Genomic DNA, 19,132 nt, shown 5'->3' with positions numbered 1-19,132 from the left:
CGCATTCGCATCCGCTTCATTATTCCCATGAACAGGGCACTAATGGCCAAAACTGCGGATAAACGGACAACTAATGCTAATAAGCATTTAATACATTAAATATTTGGTTCAACGCTTCACAAGTGGCCCATAGAAAATCAGAATGCTGTCATTTATTAGCCTGAAAACAAAAAAACTTTTATAAATAATAAAGCGATTTTGTGAATTTGCGAGCATAACAAAAGGCTCATTGACTAAACAGCAAAGCTAATAAACATTTAATAAACTATTTAGCGAAGCGTCAAACTGAAATGAACAAAACTCCTTTGACCATAAATATGGCATCCATTTAAAATATATTTAATGCATACCCAATTATGCTTTTACCAAAAGCTTTTGATCTCTACCCTAATCCAATAACTTATTTATTAGATTATTAAACGGATAAATTTGTGAGCTCAATGCTTTTTCCAAGAACACTTAAATTTATTGATAAAGCCAGGCAAATTTGTTCGAAATCTCTTTTTTGCCAATAAGGCGAAGGCCAATAAATAAATATTTAAATACACTTTAATTTTAAGCCAAAGTGATGCCCCGCATGATAAAGTCAAGGAACTCTTATGCAAAACAGAAAACAGAACATACATATATATATATATATAGAAGCCAATCTATATGTGTATCTTTGGGCTATTTTTGCACCTTTTGCAGCCAATTTTAAACGCCATCATCCCAAAGGCTGTTTGCTGCTGCTAGTGGTCTTTTATTTTCGGGGTCGTTGACAAGGAGTTCAAATGATGGCCTGGAAAGCAATCGAATCCATTCGGGTCAAGTGCAGAGGCAACTAAAAACAGCTTGGAGACGGGGAAAAAAAAAAGAGAACTACAACTGCCGGATGGCCAAAGAGTTTCGAGAGTATTTTCAAAATTTCAGCGTCGTCGTCTCGCAAAAACAATTTTCTTCTCTCGGCGAACGAAAGTGAATTTACGGAAAATAGCCGCGATCCATCAGCACTTGCCCTCAGTTGCCAAAGTTCTTTTGCGCCGTGCGATCGAAGATCTCTCTCGTGCGGATACATCGGAAAATGATCCACATTTTCTAACTACCGAATTCGAAAATGGCATTTAACATGTGTGCAAATTCGCTTTGCTTGGGCCTAGTTGCCCTTCTGGTTTTGGCCAAAAGTAGCGACGCCTTGCAGGCAAAACGTTTCTTCGGTGTGGGCGAAAGGGTGGAAGGGGACCAGCTCCTGGTCAAGGATGTGCTCCATTCCCGTCCAGCCGGCGCCGGCGAGCTGCCCGGAGTGACGTTCACCTACGAGATTTTGGAGCCAATCACTTGCGTGGAAATTCTATCGGAGGAAGTGAGTGCGGGCTTTTAAATTCAACAAACTATTTAAACTTTAAACTACCACTTTTGAGCTCTCAAAAAAAAAAAAATCTAAAAATATGGCACATACAATTTGACAGCCGAAAGAATAAATTGATTTTGTTGTGTACACAGCACAAGCTTGTCATGTAAAAAAGATGCAAATTAGTTTCGAAAAAAAAAAAAATTGTAAAGACACAAAATATTCCTGCATAATTAGACAGAATCTGGGTATTTTGGTTTATGAACAAGTGAGCGATATGTGCGGATATTCTGACCCCTTGTTACTTTAATAATATTTTTTTTTATTATTATTTTGCACATGCCCGCAACGAAAATAGAAACAGAAACTGACATTTTTTTTTCGTCACAGCCAAGCGACATAAAGTTTGGCCCATAGATGTATTTTTATATATCCAGTGCGTTTTGCGGCTGCCGGGCTGTGTTTACTACATATATCTATTCAACTTTACTATATCTACTATATGTATGTTCATATTTTTGTTTATTTGTTTTGCCCTGAAATATGAAGCACGTACTATTTGGTAAAGTGTTCGATTTATCGACAACTGGGTCGATAATTGAAAATGAAATGAATAAATATGTACTTATATTGTACGGGGAAAATCGCATACTTTGAGGCCAATAAAAATAAAATAGCGTGAGGAAATGTGGCAATTTGGCAAAGCCGACAAGTTAAATGGACGAGAAGGGTGGCGGGAAGCAAGCATATATATTATTTCTAGAATAACAAGAAAGAAAACTCGAGCTGTATGCATTTTCAATTTGAGCATTATGACGCGGGATTTTCCCTAGAAAATACACATTATTTATTCGTAAATCAACTTTGGCGAAGTACATATACGTCGATGTCCGTGAATCGGATTGTCAGACCGCGTAAACATCTCGGAAAAATGTAGCAATCGCTGATGGATGTTGCCGTAATGGTCACGCCCGATTGGATCTGTCCAATTTGAAGGGGATTTCTCATTTGGTTTCTCCTTTGCCATTTCAGAACATTTCGGCGGAGGTGAAATTCAGCTTGGTGAATCGCCTCATCGTGGGCATAATCCAATTGGCTGCCAGCAATCAAAGCGTTAACCCATCAGCTCCCATTGTTCCACCAACCGTCGAGTTCGATGTGACCATCATGGTGTTTGGCCTAAATGAGACCTCCAAGCATTTCGATCCCTCACTGGTCATCAATCGTGATCAGCAATTTGAGGGCGAGATGGAGCCCTACGAGGAAATCTTCCCGGAACCGGATCAATATGTTGAGGTATTTGACAACAATAGACGCGATGACCTGGAGATCGACGAAGGTGATGACAATCTGTCCGAGGAGGACATCGAGAGCTATACGGAAGGTCCATTCGTAACAGACTATTTCGATAAGCCAGACAAATACATTGAAGTTGGAAAAAGGCAGGCGGGTAAGTTTATCAATAATCATATCTTCATATGATATCTGATAATAAGTGACCTTTAAGGCGATGAACTTCTCTATGATTGCTATCAGACATCGCCGGATGATTCGGAAAAGCCAACCAATCACTCGGTGGTTTTCTACTACATCGACAATAATCTAATAACATACGTGCGGTTTGCTATACTCGATGTGAGTAAACTATGGTTAAAAGTTCCATGTTAATACATTTAATACTTATTAAATTTGTACACTTTTTAGCACTATGCCAATAGAAATATCTCGGAGGCCGAATACCAAGCGCCGGTGGCAGAGTACAGTCACTATACGAGTGGCACCCTAAAGGCGGTCATCACCGACTACGATTCGAAAAGCCTTTTTGTCCAGATGTACGTCTACGGATATCGGGGGCGCACAGCGCCGCCCACCTATGAGCCCTTCCTGCCGCCGCCGCTGTGGCAAAAGGCAATTCTGGAGTCGCGGACCAAAAGCAATGCCACTCCGCACCTGACGCCGCTGCAGACGCTGCAGCTGCTCCTGCTGACCGGCCAGCGGACCACCCCGCCGCCAGGAGTGTACAATGATAGCGTGGAGCACGAGGAGCAGCGGAGCATTCGGCCGGAGGAGATGATGTTCGAGCGGATCGAGGATGAGAGTGAGGGTGAGAGTGAGAAGAATTCGGCACTGCGCCAGATGAACCAGGGCATGGGAATGGCGGCGCTGCTGGGCCTGCTCTTCCTGATCCTGCATAACTAGGTAGCCCGCCAGGGGGGGGAATCATTAGTTAATCCATGGAAAGCTTTATGAGTAGTCTTTAGTCCAACATTCTGTCTATTGTATTTTACGAAATAAACTTTTGGCCTAAGCCAAGGCACACACACTCTTCCGCAAATTGAAAAAGTTGCGGCGAAAGTAGGTCATGGCGCTGGCTTGGCTTGGCTTGGCCCCTGGACACCCAACCCCAGACCTTGTCCAAACCGCACCCACAAACACTCTCACATGCGCCAACCCCTAGCCCATAAACCAACTCCCTTGGCAAATTATCTGCGTCGGCGGTGGTTGATTTGGCCAGGCCAACAAAGGGGAAGGCGGAAAAGCGGAAGAACGAAACGAAAAACGAAAAGAGTGGAAATCCAACTGACGACAGCGGCCGTTTTCCACAAACCCATCCATCCATTCACCCAGTCACCCACTCCCCTACGAATGTGTTTATTTGCTTGGACATTAAGTCGGACCCAAATGTGTCCTTTGCCTTGGCAATTTATGTGCCTTGTATTTTGTTTCAACGCAGCGGAGAGCAAGTAGCAAAATTGGTAAAAAGGCAAATTTGTGTGACTTCGAGATGCGAGAGAAATCAAGAATTGCACATGGCAAGCAAGTTATCCTTTAGGCGCTTAAAGTGTTTCGTATGGTCTTGCCAACTTTCGAACTCGACAAACCAGCGGTTGTCAAAGAAATCTAATAACTTTTATTTCAATTTCCGGCTAGCAATGTGCAATGGCTACATATCCATGTGGCAGTCGTCCTGCGGCTGCAATGCTATTTCGTATTTTGTCCTTTGTTCCATGTCGTTTGCAGATGGCAAAGTACAAAATATAAAGTACAAAATACGTAATGCTACCTGGGCGTCTGCAGCAGGAGCAGTAAAAATGTCACAGCCACACCGAGGGACCAAGATGAAACCGTAGAGGGATAATGGCTTTCACATGGGAAACGGACGCACGAGGACGAGGACGACTGTCCGGCACAAAGGACATGTGTCTGAACGAATGACTGCACCGGAGTTGGAGAACTTCACAGATTGGACTTTTACCGCAGGGCGGCGGATGACGCTCGACAATATTTATGTTTAATTTACAACTGAAATTAAACAATATTTGCACCATTTGCAGCGATTCCCACAGTCCGCAGAGGAAAACTTGAACAGTTTGTGGAAAATGCAGGGGGGGGGGGGGGGCGTGGCAGCAGCTTGTGCGGAATTGTAAAAATGTTTCTTTTTATGCGTGCCAGCTTATGCTTACAAAAAGTTTTTATCCTCGGACATATAATTCAGAAATTATGCGAATACTTGTTTAATACACTGAGGGAAATCGAGCTGCTTAAATATGTAATAAATTGGAGATTTTTGGGAATGATAATCAGAATATATTCTTTCTTCCTTAGCATATAAACTTAAGAAATACTACTTCATATTTTTTGAGGGTATTTTGCATAGTCCTGGGCTTATTTCTCAGTGCTTGTAAGCGTGTCTGTGCCACAAGACGTGGCATTGTAAACAATACGGATAAGCAGCGCACAAGTGTACTCCAAGCACCCGGCCACATGGACTCCATTCGATATCCGAGGCAAGCCAAGGGCACCCGGCCCGGCCCAATCCAATGGCAAACCCAATCCCCGTGCCGCATCTCACAACCCAAGGCGACGCCATAAGGGGTGACGTGAGCTTTTGTCAATAACTTAATAACTTAAAATATGGTTTAATGCTCACGTAACAACATTTTGCCACTTGTGCCGAGCACATGTACATATGTATGTAGGTGTGAAAGGCTTGGATGGCTTGCTGTCTGAAAGGATGGGTGGATTTCGAGGCAGGTTGCTTAACGTCTCATAGCACCACCCTTTCACACACCCACCTTCCCACCTTCCATCCTTTTCAAAGCCAAGGAAATATCCAGCGACCAGGACGACCAGACAATGCCAATGGCAATGGGAATGGGATTCGGAGTGGGTTTGGGAATGGGACTGACTGGCAACTGGCAACTTTTATGGGCGTGCGGAAAAGTGGTTCGGTTCCTAGGGCTTACAAGTGTATACACAGGATATAGTCGTACTGTGGCGATATAGCCTTATTCGCCTCCCGGCATTGCGCACGTGCTCCACCTTTTGATCCTTTTTAATGCCAGCCCAAAAAGCGATATCGATTTCTTTTCTCGTATGTTATTTTATTTTATTTCTTTTTTTTTTTTTTGTTGCCTCCGCCGCCAGAGATGCATGTGTGTTCGCATTTAAAATAATTAAAAAAAATGCAGCACCTTTCAGAAACGAAAGCTGACAAAGAAATATTTTAAGAGGTATTTCAGTTAATGTGATTTACTAATAATTAAGAAAAATAAGTGAGGTGGTAGTATATTAAATGAAAATGGGTTTAAGATGCACCAACTGTTTTCGCCTGACTGCAAATGTTAATTTAACAAAGTTTTTTTGCAGTTTATAATAATATTTGTACTGGCTTAATAGTTTAAACATATCTTTCCTTTTAAAAGCATTATAAATGGGCTAAAATGAATAAAATGTTATACATCTTTTATCTGGTTAAATTAAACATAGAATGTGTTTTGCTGTATCCACAGACTGAATTTCTGTCTCGGAGCGAGTTCGTCCCCAGATGCGCCATTACCACAATTCGGTGGGGGCAGTCGCTCCAGTGCATCCTTTCGGCTCCAGCTGCACATAATGCATGCCCTCTGTTTTTGTGTGTTTGGAGATAAAACTCAACTCATTAGCGTTTGGGGCACAGAGGCGATGGAAGGGGCACTTACACACATCGGTAGACCATCGCCGCACAATGGGAACACGGGGCGTGGCATGTGGGCACATGTCTGGCTCACTGGTTTCTGCATTCGAATTTGCATTTTATTAAATTTCAAAAGCCCTTCACACATGCCCCCATAGCCCCCACGTCCACATTCGAGGACCCACCTGAGGCACCCATTGTTAGACAGGTTGGTGGTGCACGTTGCAGGTGGTGGTGCCGAGTGCAAAAGGTTGAGCATTGCATATTTATGCACTTAATAACGCATTTTAGCATGCTCAAGTGCATCTCATCTTTTGTTACATTTCGCAGGAAAAATAAACGGGGGATGGGCGGGAAAATGGGTTGTTTTGGGGAGGGATTGCAAAACAGATGGAAAATGAGCGAAACACACAGACGAGACAGAGCCAAATGAGTTTTCTCTGTGAAAAACAGCCAAATGCTGCCTCTGTGAGTTGACAAATGGAGCATGAGAGTCGCTGACATGTTCATATGCAGGATCCATTCTCATATAACATAAATGCACCCAGTGTACACAATAAAAGGAATAAATTAAAGCGCATAAGAACAACACTGTCCAAAGTGAAATATTTATTGTTAAATCTCAACTTTATGCCTATATACTGAATTGTCCTTATCCCAAGGCATTGCAATCAATCGAATATAATGAATTTTTCTCGTTTTGAAAAGTGTACCTACGGCAAAATTGAGAATCGAAAATCTCCGCAAATTCGAGAGGCCTTCCAAACGAATTCCGAGCCTGGGGACCACAATCAACTTTAGTTTCTGCCTTTCTGGCCAACGTCACTGGCCTCACTCTAGAATTATGCAATAACAATGGACGGGCAGTTGCATAATTGATTGATTGAATCCGTATGCAACAATTGGACATGGTGAGAGTGGCTGCGAGTGCTCCTCCAAACGTGAATATTGCTGTGAGCCTGTCTTTTGTGGCCGACCAGTGTGGGCAAGTGGCAGGGACGCAAAACACGAACACAAAACACAAAAACCGCAGCTCCTGGCGAAGGACTCGATCGAAGGCAGAGCAAACAAACAAACAAACAAACAACGAAATGCTAGACAAACCAATCAATGACACAACTGAAAGCCACAACGTCAGCCAAGTGTGAAGAGCCAAGTGGGGATGATGGAGCAGTTGGACACTTGGAAAAACGATATAGCATAGAAATTGTAAATTAAAAGAACAAAGCCAAGCGATTTTGGTTTTAATAGACATTCTGAAGAGTACTATAGTGTCAAAAATCGTGATTACATAAGTTGTAGCATACTTTTGCGCAGCTTTCCTAAAAGTTCTAAAATTGCGTGTCAGGTCCTATAGCCCATTTGGTTGCTTTACATATTTCCCAACATTTTTTCAACGTTCTTGTATGATTTAAGTGCCCAATTTTCTGTGTGTACCCAGGGTCATCGCTCAAGACATGTGTGGAGGCATTGTGGGCACATTAAATTACAGTTTTCAGAGCCAAGAACAAACAATCGAAAGTGCAGACGCGCCTTCAGCAAAGGATGTGGGATGTGGATGTGGTTGTGACCGAGGGTCGATGGTTTGGAATAGCACGACTCAAAGGAAAAGCGGCGCCAATCGGGAAAGCCCCGTCGCCAACCCCCACGTCGAGCCACTGCGTCCTTGGCCACAGTGCTGTCTAATTGAAACTGTCGCCGGCAGAAGCCTGGTCGTAAATCAGGGCCAGCACGCGAAACTAAGCCAAGTCTGTTTCGAGATGTTGCCGCTGCCTAAACAATTAAAAAGTTTTCAATTAACTCGCGCCCAGCTACGAAAATTGGCACTTGTAATCGGCACCTGTTCAACAAGCGTAACAAAACAGAGAGGCCTGCGGATGTTTTCCCGGGCATAGCGATGTTTTTTTTCGGGGGTTTCTGTTCCTGTTTAAATAAGCCTAGAAAGGTGGGGTATGGCATGGGATGGGGGTGGTGGGGTTTGTCACTACCACAAGCAGGCACGTAATACATTTATTACGCGTGAGCACGCCGTTCCCTGATGAAAATCTCTCTCTCTGTGTGTGTGTGTGTGCAAATGAGTTTCCCACATTGCGTTGCATACTTTCGGGGTGGCAAAAAGTTAGGCTTTAAAGAGCAAAATGCAAATGCCGGAGCTTTCTGATGGCTGGGAAAAAGTGTAGTTGGTTGTAGTAGAGGTACTCATTTTCCGTATACTTAACCCTTCTATTGTGCTATAAATCTGTATAGAAAAGTGGTAAGTACTGCTAACACAATGAAAACCCAGCTATGAATTAAATTGTACCAACGTATTATACAAACGAATCTCTAGTAGCGTACATGTGTTAAACCACCTTCTTCAGCTGTGCGCCACACAAAACCCCTTTTCCATGGGCACACAGTTCGAGCGGAAAAGCGGAAAGGTGGCAAAAGCGGGCCATTATCCTGATCCGGTGGAAATTAACTTAGAGCACGCAGCGCCAGCACAAAATGCGCGACTGAGAGCATAATGGTCTGCTGCACATAATTAGCCAGTGGCTGTCCATTGCAAAGGCCATTCAAGTGGTTTTGTGGTCAGTGACCAGCTTTCAGCTGACTCGCAGGGATCCCTCAACTGTCGCCGGGATTGAAAAGGACTCAATTATTTTTTACTGCGCGTAATTAAAAGTCAGCAGAAACACATGGTAGCGGTAGGGGGATCCTGGCTTACAGGATTTGCCCAGTGTCAGTGGCACTGGCAAATATTAATGATGTTAAACCCTCGAGCAATTGCTAATGATGATACTGCCACTAATTCCAACGTTCGTCGACTTCATCAGCAGTTGCCAAGTTAATTACGCTAAGTGAACCATTCCAGCTAAAAGCCATCATCTTCAGAGCTTCGTCTTCAGCATCGCTGAGCGCCTTCAAATCCAGCTCGAGTGGAAATTGTTATTCTTTTTGCATTATTAAAAGTTTAGCAAGACCGGGTGAGTTCATAAAAATGCGCCAAACTCCTGGGCTTGCCATAAATATGCAAAATATACATATATTACCACATTCAGCTGAAACTTTTAATGGCTCTTGGGTCGCACTGAATTTTTTTTGGGCATGTGGCTTAAACTCTATAAAAGATTCATTACTTTTTTAGGCTTGATATATAACATTGGCCAGTCGAAACAGTTAAATAAGAGTTCAATTTAGAATGTCAGTCGCTTGAAAACCTATTCAAGTTCTTAAGAAAAGCGTTCTCCCCAAAATTTCCACTTCTATCGTTCCATCATTTAGTTATCATTAGATTTCATTTGTTATGGATTTAGCATACAGCCCAATCCACCAGAGAGGCAATTACGATGTTGAACCCAGGGATTTCCCATGAAAAGGGCGACATGTGTGTCATGTGGGCCAGGCTATTAAATTTCATTTTATGCTTTCAGTTTTTGCTCCTTGTCCGCTGGCATGTCAATTTGCTGCGTCAATTTATGCGAAAATCCCGCGACAGTTGTTCAACCCTTAGAGTAACTGAAAAGGAGTCCACTCTTTGTTTGCAAGGTCCTTTTTCTTTAGAAGTGCTCGCAAACAGAAAACCAATACATCAACAAGCGACGCTGGCGATGACGCACTTCATCATCAATATTCTATTAATGGTGCAGTTGTTAAAATATTATGATGCCATAAAAAACTGGACTACTTTTTGGTGTGGGATGGTACTTAAAAAATCACTTCAAAATATTTCTCGCTTGTTTTAATACGCATTTTTTCGCTGAGATGATTTATGCGCGAAGGAAATGGAAATGAGGATAACTCCCCAAGGGGTTCGAATTTGTTTGCGATTGGTGTGAGGGGAAAATGTCTGCTTATCGCTCGTAAATTGCTGAAAGGCGTAACAAGAAATTAAGCTTGTGGCTTAACGCACTTGCAACAGAAATGGCAACGCAATCGGAATGGAAATGGAAACGGAAATGTGGCATTACGAGGGTAACGATGCCACAGACACGCGTCCCTCACAAACCTCGACACGTGTCCAACTTAACACTAGCCGCACGTTGGTCACGAACACTGCAACAAACTGATTGTACGTCCTGATTCCTGCTCATTTGCTATGGTTTAAAGTATTGCTTTCGTCACTACTCAGTTTCTTGAAGTGCACTCGCTTGTGTTGAAAGCAAAATTGAAAACAGTTAAACAAATCTCCAACGAGTTTATTGCTCGAGTGCGGTGCGCATCGCGGCACAAAGGAGTGGTCGAGATAACCAGCCTAACCAGCACATTCCACTCAGCCAACAAACATATCCCACTCGACCAACTCATCCAGCGTATCCTGCATATCCCGAACTGAAAAGGACCGCAGCCAGACGAGGATCCACTTGGGGCTGCGTGGGCGGCATTCACTTAACTTTAATTTTGCGCTACAAAACACAAGGGGATGGAGTCGAGGAGCCGAGACAGACGTGATTGGATTTTTATATTCAATATAAAAAGGATTATATGGCATTTGTTGTGCAGTCATTGAAAGTTCATAATGATTGGAAAAGTTAGGGCCACGCAGACGAGACCCACTGCTTCCGTTTGAGCTTTGGCCAGCACACGTGGCGTGTAAAATCCATTTTAAGGCCAAAATGAGTGCAACGTGGCCATTAGGGACTCCTAATCCAGCGACACCTGCCATGTCCTTCAAAAGGCCTAAAACGGGCAGACAAAAATAGCTCCCGGCGATGCTAAAAGCCAACGGGGTTTTTAGGGCCTAAGCACTTCCGGTGTGAAAATGTTCGGCATGTGTGAAATATCCGGAGCCCTGTTGAAGATTATCTAGATTATTATGCAGAGATGCCATGAAATAACCAAGCAGAAGCCACTTTCCAATTTAAGACCTGACCACCACCAACCATTCCGGCTAATGGATAATGGGCCAGCGGTCGGTCTTAATAGTTTCGCCTGACAGTTTAAAGTGCCGGACAGTTTAATGGACCTTGTCCAGTATTTATTGTATTAATATTGCCATCGCACAGCCTTCATGCACACTAAGGAAAATTAATGGCAGTTGAGTGTGTTCTTTAATTAAATTCAATGGGGCGTATTCGAAGTCTTTCGTTAGGGTTTTGAGGAAACACAACACAAAGTGTCTAAAACTATGCAATGCACCGTTGCACTTGTTTTTAAAGGATCTTCTAACTTTAACCAGGAAAGAAGTCGCTCGTAAAGCCTTGTTAAGTCGCAAGTTAATGCGGGCTGCCCAACAGTTAATCACGGTACTCACCTCGGGTATATCATCTGGCACCTTTCCCATCCATGATAATGACAGTATCGTGCAGTCGCATTTTGTGTTGATGTTTCGCTCAAAGTGTAAATGCATTTTATGGCCCAAAAGCGCCGGCCAATTAACTAGATCCTCAAGTTCTGGTTTCTCTGGTGTAGCGATAGCTGCTCAGCGACGATTTAAGCCACAAACATGTTGCTGAAATGAAGAGGCAGAAAGAAAAAGAGGAATGGGTATCAGTCTCATTATCGTTTAGTATAACATGCCAATAACTAATTTACGATGAAAGCGAAATGGAGTATGCTCGTATGTAGCCGTTGTCGCTACTCGTGTTGCCAATGTTGTTATTATTATTCTGTTACCTTATCAGGCTAAAACACACAACCAAACCGACGACCGAGAGCTGCCTTTCGGGTCATTGGATGTGCTTTGTAAGGGGATTTATTGATGGGTGGAACGATGTTCCGGCATATGTTTGCCGTGCTCCCCCTAAAACGATATCAACTTCATCGTGCTTCTTCAGGGGTTGACAAATTGCATACCACACACACATACACACATGCACACAGAGGCTGCTGTACAAGGAGCAAACACACACCCACGTACACGACATAATTTGAAGCATGCTTTTCAGGGCACACTAATTGGTATTAGTGGGTAAGTGGATGTGTCCTATCTTCCTTTACTTTGCCATTCGCCAGGATAACCCACTCACACATACACGCGCACACGGATCTCATAAAAATCCTTTTTACCAAATGGCATACAAGTGTAAAGTATATATATACATATATATCTATGGTTGTATACATCAACTGGCACTCAGACTTTGAAAACTTTATGCGGAAGTCGAATGCCTCGGTGGCCAAAGTTTTTGAATTTGTTGATTCTGTTATGCTTACTCTTTTAGGGAAAGTTAAAGAGTTGATAAGCTTGATATAACAATTAGAAATTATTTAACTTTTCATAAATTTCTTTCGCTACTCAAACCACTTGGCAGATAGGATAACTGAAGTAAAGGATACAGACCATTTTTAAGTTTTAAACGACATATTTCAATCTGCCAAAAGCACAATGCGTCCCTATTTTTCAAATATTACAAATGGTGAAAGCCAAAGCGTTGTCAAAACTTCTCCATCACTTTCGCAGCAGCAGCGGCACTCATTTAAATAATTTAAAAAGTTTTCAGGCAAAAAGTCGAGAGAAGTCTTGCTGGGGCCAAGAGCTCTGGGCAAAGGATCCCAATCCCTCGCTGAGCAAAGCAAAGCAGAGTCCTTCAGTATGAGAATGTTTCAAATTATGCTTGAATAATTGATATGGCTTGTTGCTGTCTGTTGTCTCGTTTGATGGCTGCTTGACTAGCCGGCTTCTCGTTTGCTGTACTTCGTCTAGGCAGCATGACAATACACTGATAAAAAAAATGTATAGAAGTGAAAGAAAAAAATTGTATGCAGCAAGCATGTTACCTCAAAACCAGCTAATTCCTTTTGAAATACTGCTTAAGAAGATATCAAAACATTTATATATCTTTTAATAGGTAAATACCTTTTACACTTTAATTTTTCCAGTGTATTGCCTTTGGCTGTGGGAACTTGAGAATGAATACGAGAAATAGGGTGGCCGCCCAGAGACAAAAGCACACACGCATTTGCTTCAATTATGTCGTGAGCTTTGTCTGATTGAATCTGATATGCGATCTACCATTTTTGATTGCGTATACGCCCCGGGGGCCGAGCCATCATCGGGACGGGCATGTGAAAGCCAACTAATGGAAGCTTTCGGCAAGGATTTGCCCTTTGCCTGCTTAAATATTGATAAAAAGCCAACTACAAGTCGCAATAATTTGAAGAGTCCTTTGAATTCCATTTCAATAACAGACAGAACGGCGAGCGAGGGAAAAAAAGCATCATACAAAATGGGAGGAATGCATTCTCGAGTAGTTCACGAGATGAATGATTGCACATTCACCGTGGGGCACATTCCGAACGTGTTACTTTCGCCACTCAGCGATTGCCAGACAGCCATTGTTCGCCCGCTTTTAAATTGTTCAACGCGCCGCATTTGGCAGCCAACCTGCACATTTCCAACCAACCCAACCCAACGCAACCCTTGTACCACCGAATCCACCTGCAGCCTTTCGGCGCTTTCATGCGACACTGAGCACTTTTTTAGCCATGTGCGGTTCATGGTCGCCATAACGCGTCAGAGCAACGAAAATAACTGAGACGGCGTTGTCGGAAAAGCTGTCGAAATGCCAGTCAGACTTTGGCTGGAACGAGAACTCCTGCGCAGATGGTGCAACGGACACGACAACCTGGGCCAGACATCATGAAATATGCATTTAACCATCAACAATTGCAAGTAGCCTTGGTAATGGCCACCAGCTAAGCTGGTGAATAAATGCAGCCGAAATTACTCGGCATAAGATTACTTAATCCATTTGAAATGTATCTTTGCAATTGACTCGATTTACTGCACTCAAAGGCCAACAATGGCGCTGTGTAAATAAATCAATTAAACAATTTCAATTCAATTTCCATCAAATTCCCATAAAAATTTCAATTTGTTTTCTTTGTATTTACTACAATACTCCTCCTTACACTATTTCCCAAACAAAACACATCTGCCTGAAGTATAGGATTTGTTTCGGCTTTGCCATTAAAAGTTGATTAGATGGAAGGAAGCAGAGGCGGTACACACACAGTTGTTCACAAAGTAAACATTCGCACTCTCTGCCTCCTTCTATTGCAATTAGCCTGTCGAAATTAGATTGCGTATACGCTCCGTGGTACACAGTTTGCTGTAAGGCGCTTAACTATTACGTAGTCGTAACTGTGAGGCACTGTTTGGGGTAAAACTTTAGCCCATCGCATAACTTGCACAGTGGTACCATATATACTTTGATAGATACTCTTAAATGTATTTAAATGGTTTTAATAACTAATCATTTCCTAATAGATCTTAGTTTTCTTATGCCATATTTATTGCACAAGCTTATTACAGGCTCAAAGAATTATCATAATTCCATCTCATATTTCCACACTGTGCACCAGAGATTACCATTCGCCCCCCCCCCCCTCTCCCACTTTATAAGTAATGCATAAATGTACATATATTTATTTCCCGGCCAGTGGCTTGCCAAACCCCCACTTAATACCGCTAAAATCCTGATTTACTTTTTATCCTCGGCGCATGTCCCTCCATTATGTCTGCGAATTAATTGTGGCAATTTGCTTTTGATCCTTGGGGCACAGGACGGAATTTGAATGCACGCAATTATTTCATTTTCATCATGCTTTTCATCATCTACCTAACGAGCTGGCATTGTTCATATTTTCTTGTCCCTGTCTCGGTTATATGTATATATGTATTTGCTGTCAGCGGTCCGGGAATGCCCTTGAACCGCCTGAAACTAGCCCAGCTCGCTGCTCCTTCCTTTTGTATGCATATCGTATGGCATGGTGTGGCACGGCATTATATGCATAGTATAGCGTAATGGAAGTGCAGCGGTGCATGCAACAAGAGCACCGAATACAACAACAACAACCGCACTGCAAAGTCGAGTGGAAGGAACGAACAACTTTGTGCCCAATTCGAAATTTCTGTGTGCGTTGCCCTCGACTCGCAAAGTTTTGTGACGTCGGCCACAGGAAAATATTCCACATACCACATAGCGTTCTCGTTCACATGACGACATGTATCGGCTAGGTATTTATGCCAGCCTTTGCTTTGGTTTTCAGTTTAAGAATTGGGGTGCAAAGGCCGCCTAGTAAATCAAGAGCCTTGTGTAGGAAAAAAAACATAATTTGATGCAGTTTTGGAAGTTACTTGAATTGCTTATCCCTTTCGCTGCAACTCTGCTGACTTCCAGATATTTATAGTGGCTCTAATTAAAATTATAATCAAACATTCATTCTAAGGTGCTCATATAACTTACATGCAATTTTTTCAACCTATAAGCCACAATTTTGCGGCTAACTACCGCTGTGAAAAAGGATCTAATCCTGGCTCTGGCTTTCGGTTTCCCCTAATTATGTGTGTCCGCTTTTGTTGTGTGCCGCATGCCAGGCAACCAGTGGAATTGAAACAAGTTCAAAGCCCACGTAGCACCCCCCGCTTTTTCGTCTGCCCCCATTGGGGGGAAAGTAATTGCTGGGAGCTCAGTTTCCACTGCCCGTGGGGCATTCGCTTTAATTAGCCACACGCCAGCAAGCACAAGAAATGCGTTTGAAAAGGACAAGAATCGGTGGAAAAAAAGCGGGCAACAACAAAAGGCGACGCCAAATAGGACGTGCATGCATTTAATTGGCAAGGTTTTCCACGCAAAAACCACTCCTCTCTTGCTTAACTCTTGCTGGAAAATGGGAAGCTTAGCGGAGAGGGGAAAATGGCAATAAAATTTTGCATAAATGACGAAATAAATGACAGCCAAGAAAAGCAACATTGACAAATACGCACCCCGTGGATAGAAGTGGGGTGAGGGTTGGAAAAACAGCTCTTTGGGTTGCCGGCTACATCGAATGTCTTTCTATATGTGCACTGAGCTTTAATGGTGGAAAAGCGATGGGGAAAACACTGGGGAAACGCCATAGAAAAGCTGACGCTGGGCTCTTTTCCCAGCATTTCCCTGCTGCCCTCCATTGTTCACTGCCGCTTGTTTATTGACGTTTTTCTGGCGACTGGGGACGGGGTGGATTGGGGGGGCAGTTGGGTGTGTGTGTGTGTCGTATAATTTGTTTCTACTTTAACCTAACCCAAACCACCCCGTCCCCATTTACATTCCAATTCCGATTCCCGATCCCAGTCCCATTCCCATTCCCTTTCCCCTTTGGAAAACATGCTGGGGAAAATTGTGCGCCTCAGTGGCGCTACAGAGTTACAACTACCCAAATGTATTTGGTTTTCGGGTGCGTTTTTCCTTCTCCTTGGCAATATAAACAATTTTTCCATTGCTGCCGCTTCAGTTATGCAAAATAATCAACATGGCAGCTAGTCAGAGATACTGGCAAGATACAAACAATAACAATAACAGCAAAAAGCAACAAAACAAAATGGAAGAAACAAAAGCAAAGCCGCCTGTTGTCAATGGCAAAAATATTGGCAAAACATTCGGAAAAAAACCGCAAATCGAGCAAACTGCACTTGAACTTGCCACAAAGAGCCGCCACATCGTCCTTCCGACGTCAGCTCGAATTATATAATGCAAATCGCGACAAAATACAGTCAAGCAACATCAACTTGAACCGCTAACTTAAGAAGAAGCATGAAGTGTGTATGTGAAAGCAATTAAAAATTTACATAATATTGAAATCAATAAATATTTTTGAAAAATTTCGTAAGATCACACTTATCTATGTCGCACTGTATTTGCGAAATACGGGGCAGGGCCAACTAAAACGCAGCCAAATACACCATTCTCTTTGTTTGCAATTAGAGTATCCATTCATTTTACTACGTATTCAGAATACATGCATTTATTGCCAATCGACTCACACTCAATAATTTAAAGTGCGGGTGCCACTCACCACTCACATCGCGGGTACTTACAAACACCCGCGTGGGCGGTCACCCGAATCAATACGCCACTCTGCGTCGCGGATGCCGATAAGCGAAATAAGACTAAATGTAATGACCTTGGCAGCAACGCTAACACACATTGCCACTCACACACACACACCCGCAGTGGGGCACACACAAACTTAAAAATAATTTCTCAAAGAGAAGCGCCAAGAACAAAAACAAGAACAAGACATTGGCGGTCATGCGTTGGCGTCGCAGTCGCAGCCGCAGTCGACGTCGACTTTGGCAGCGGCATCTAAATTATGCAAACTGAGAAATTGTGGCACACACAGATACACACACACGCAACCATCGTCCAGCTGTCGCCCCAATCCAAATGTAACGGTTATGTGCTATATGGCTTAAATGCTTATCGCCCCGGTTGACCAAAACAACTAACGGAATTTCAATTTCGGCACGCATTTTCCACGGGCTTTTTATAGGCGTGTGCTCCTGATTGCCCTTTGCTCCGGCCGTACTTTTCCCGCCGGAGTCGTATCTCGATTAGTGCACAGAAAGAAAATCTTTGTATGATACGACTTGAATAACTCGGTCCAGTTTTTCATTTTAGAACTAGCTAGCTTATGATGAATTCGATAACTTGACCAAACACACTAGCTAAATTGAAAAATAAAAAACATTTCTCGGCAATTGGTTTCGAGCCGGGTCTTCTGTTACGCATTTCTGTTCGATATGGACCTCGGATTTCAGTGCAGGGAAAACATAATACACCCGTAGTACCCAACTGCCAAAGCCAATGCCGATCGATTTTCACTGTCATTGGTTGTTTGATGCGGATTAATCGAAAACGTGCGTGGGCAGCTCACTCAACTGAAACTAGAAACGATACCGAAACGCGGGGAATTTAATTCGTATAAGCTTGGCAAATAGGGCTGATAAAAAAAAGTATGTAACCAAGCCAAGGGCTAAGGCATCAAAGCACATGTAATTAGCACAGAATTTTGAAGTTTTTGTGGCGCCCAAGGTGTTGTGCTGATGTGGCCACAACTGAAACTCAGCCACATACGGTGAAACTATCCTACAACAAACTCTTCACCGCCATGAAATTAAAATTTTTACATATTTGAGAAATTTTTTGTTTTGAGATTCTGCTGCAAAACATTAGCATTTGGTTATTCTTAACCAATCATAAAGTCACTTAAAGTTTCAAAGTCTCAAAGGAGTCCAACTAAAATTTCGACTAATTCACGACTTTAAAAACCTTAAATTGGTTGGGCTTAGGCAGTTTGGCCTGTAGTATAGACATTCGCAGTGTCCGTGGCTTTGGGCCAATCCACCACCGAGCGAGAGAGGCTAAAAGGATGTTTGCCAGCCAGGGGACAACGGAATTCCGCAACTCACCTGTGAAGTCCCCGCCCCCTTCTCGGCTGCTCCTGCTGGGATGAAGTAGCGTTGAATCTGCTGCTGCTATGGGAAAACTGAATTGATCCAATCGAATTACTACTTTTCAAGCGAAAAATTGGTGCAGCGCCAACGGAATCGAGTGTGTTCTTGCAACAGTTTTTTGGGGCAGACGTTCCCGTTACTGTTTCCCGTTTTCCCTGCTATTTTCCTCTTTTTCCTTCTCCGCTCACACACGCACACAGATGCAAACGGGGAACGCACATGCAGCGCGGTTGGAGTACCGTTAGCACACACTGCTTGCAACGACGCCCGAACGTGGACTGTCTGAGAAATCGGATTCCGGAAAGTAGTTGGCAGGCAAACAGCCACGATGACGAAAGGGGGGACGGGTGCGCTCGGAGCGCGCCTGCGCACTCAAAAGTCCGTCCGCATCGTTCTTATCAACGCAACTGTCAAACTGACGGAATTTACGCGCTCCGGTTGTTGTTAACGGGTATTGATTTTCTGGTTACTGTATTTCTATTTATTTGTGTTTAATTCTTTGTTCATAAGCTAAGTTCTATGTATTCTTTCTAAGACTACAATTCTTGCTCTATTTTAAGTGCTTTTTTTATAAATATTACTTTGGTTTCAACATTTATTTCTAATTTTTGAATAAACAAATAAACAGCAGTCCTACTAACAGAAA

General features: G+C 43.0%; 2 protein-coding genes across 5 annotated transcripts in view, besides 1 other annotated feature; one reads left to right on the top strand and one right to left on the bottom strand.

The window, feature by feature from the left end:
• Tusp overlaps positions 1-19,132 on the bottom strand; it is a 27,054-nt gene extending 7,922 nt beyond the window's left edge. For 2 of the 4 annotated variants that reach the window (NM_001276085.2, NM_001276086.2), the window contains exons 1-2: positions 18,442-18,766; positions 11,521-11,718 (exon numbers count right to left, since the gene is read on the bottom strand). In NM_001276085.2, the coding sequence (NP_001263014.1) occupies positions 11,521-11,616 (96 nt within the window). In that variant the 5' untranslated portion in view covers positions 11,617-11,718; positions 18,442-18,766. Of the gene's footprint in view, positions 1-11,520; positions 11,719-13,635; positions 13,727-18,441 lie in introns of those variants that run through there. The other 2 variants (NM_001202374.2, NM_143316.4) reach the window with 2 other exon arrangements.
• CG5612 (uncharacterized protein) lies at positions 1,000-3,652 on the top strand. The gene is made up of 4 exons (NM_143315.2): positions 1,000-1,342; positions 2,363-2,780; positions 2,838-2,965; positions 3,035-3,652. Exons 1-4 carry the CDS (start codon positions 1,097-1,099, stop codon positions 3,527-3,529), a joined length of 1,287 nt encoding a protein of 428 aa, NP_651572.2. The 5' UTR covers positions 1,000-1,096; the 3' UTR covers positions 3,530-3,652.
• Positions 16,994-17,073: a mobile genetic element.

Source organism: Drosophila melanogaster, chromosome 3R, assembly GCF_000001215.4.
Source record: "Drosophila melanogaster chromosome 3R".
Lineage (NCBI taxonomy): Eukaryota > Metazoa > Arthropoda > Insecta > Diptera > Drosophilidae > Drosophila > Drosophila melanogaster.
This window is presented reverse-complemented; position numbering and strand designations above follow the sequence as displayed.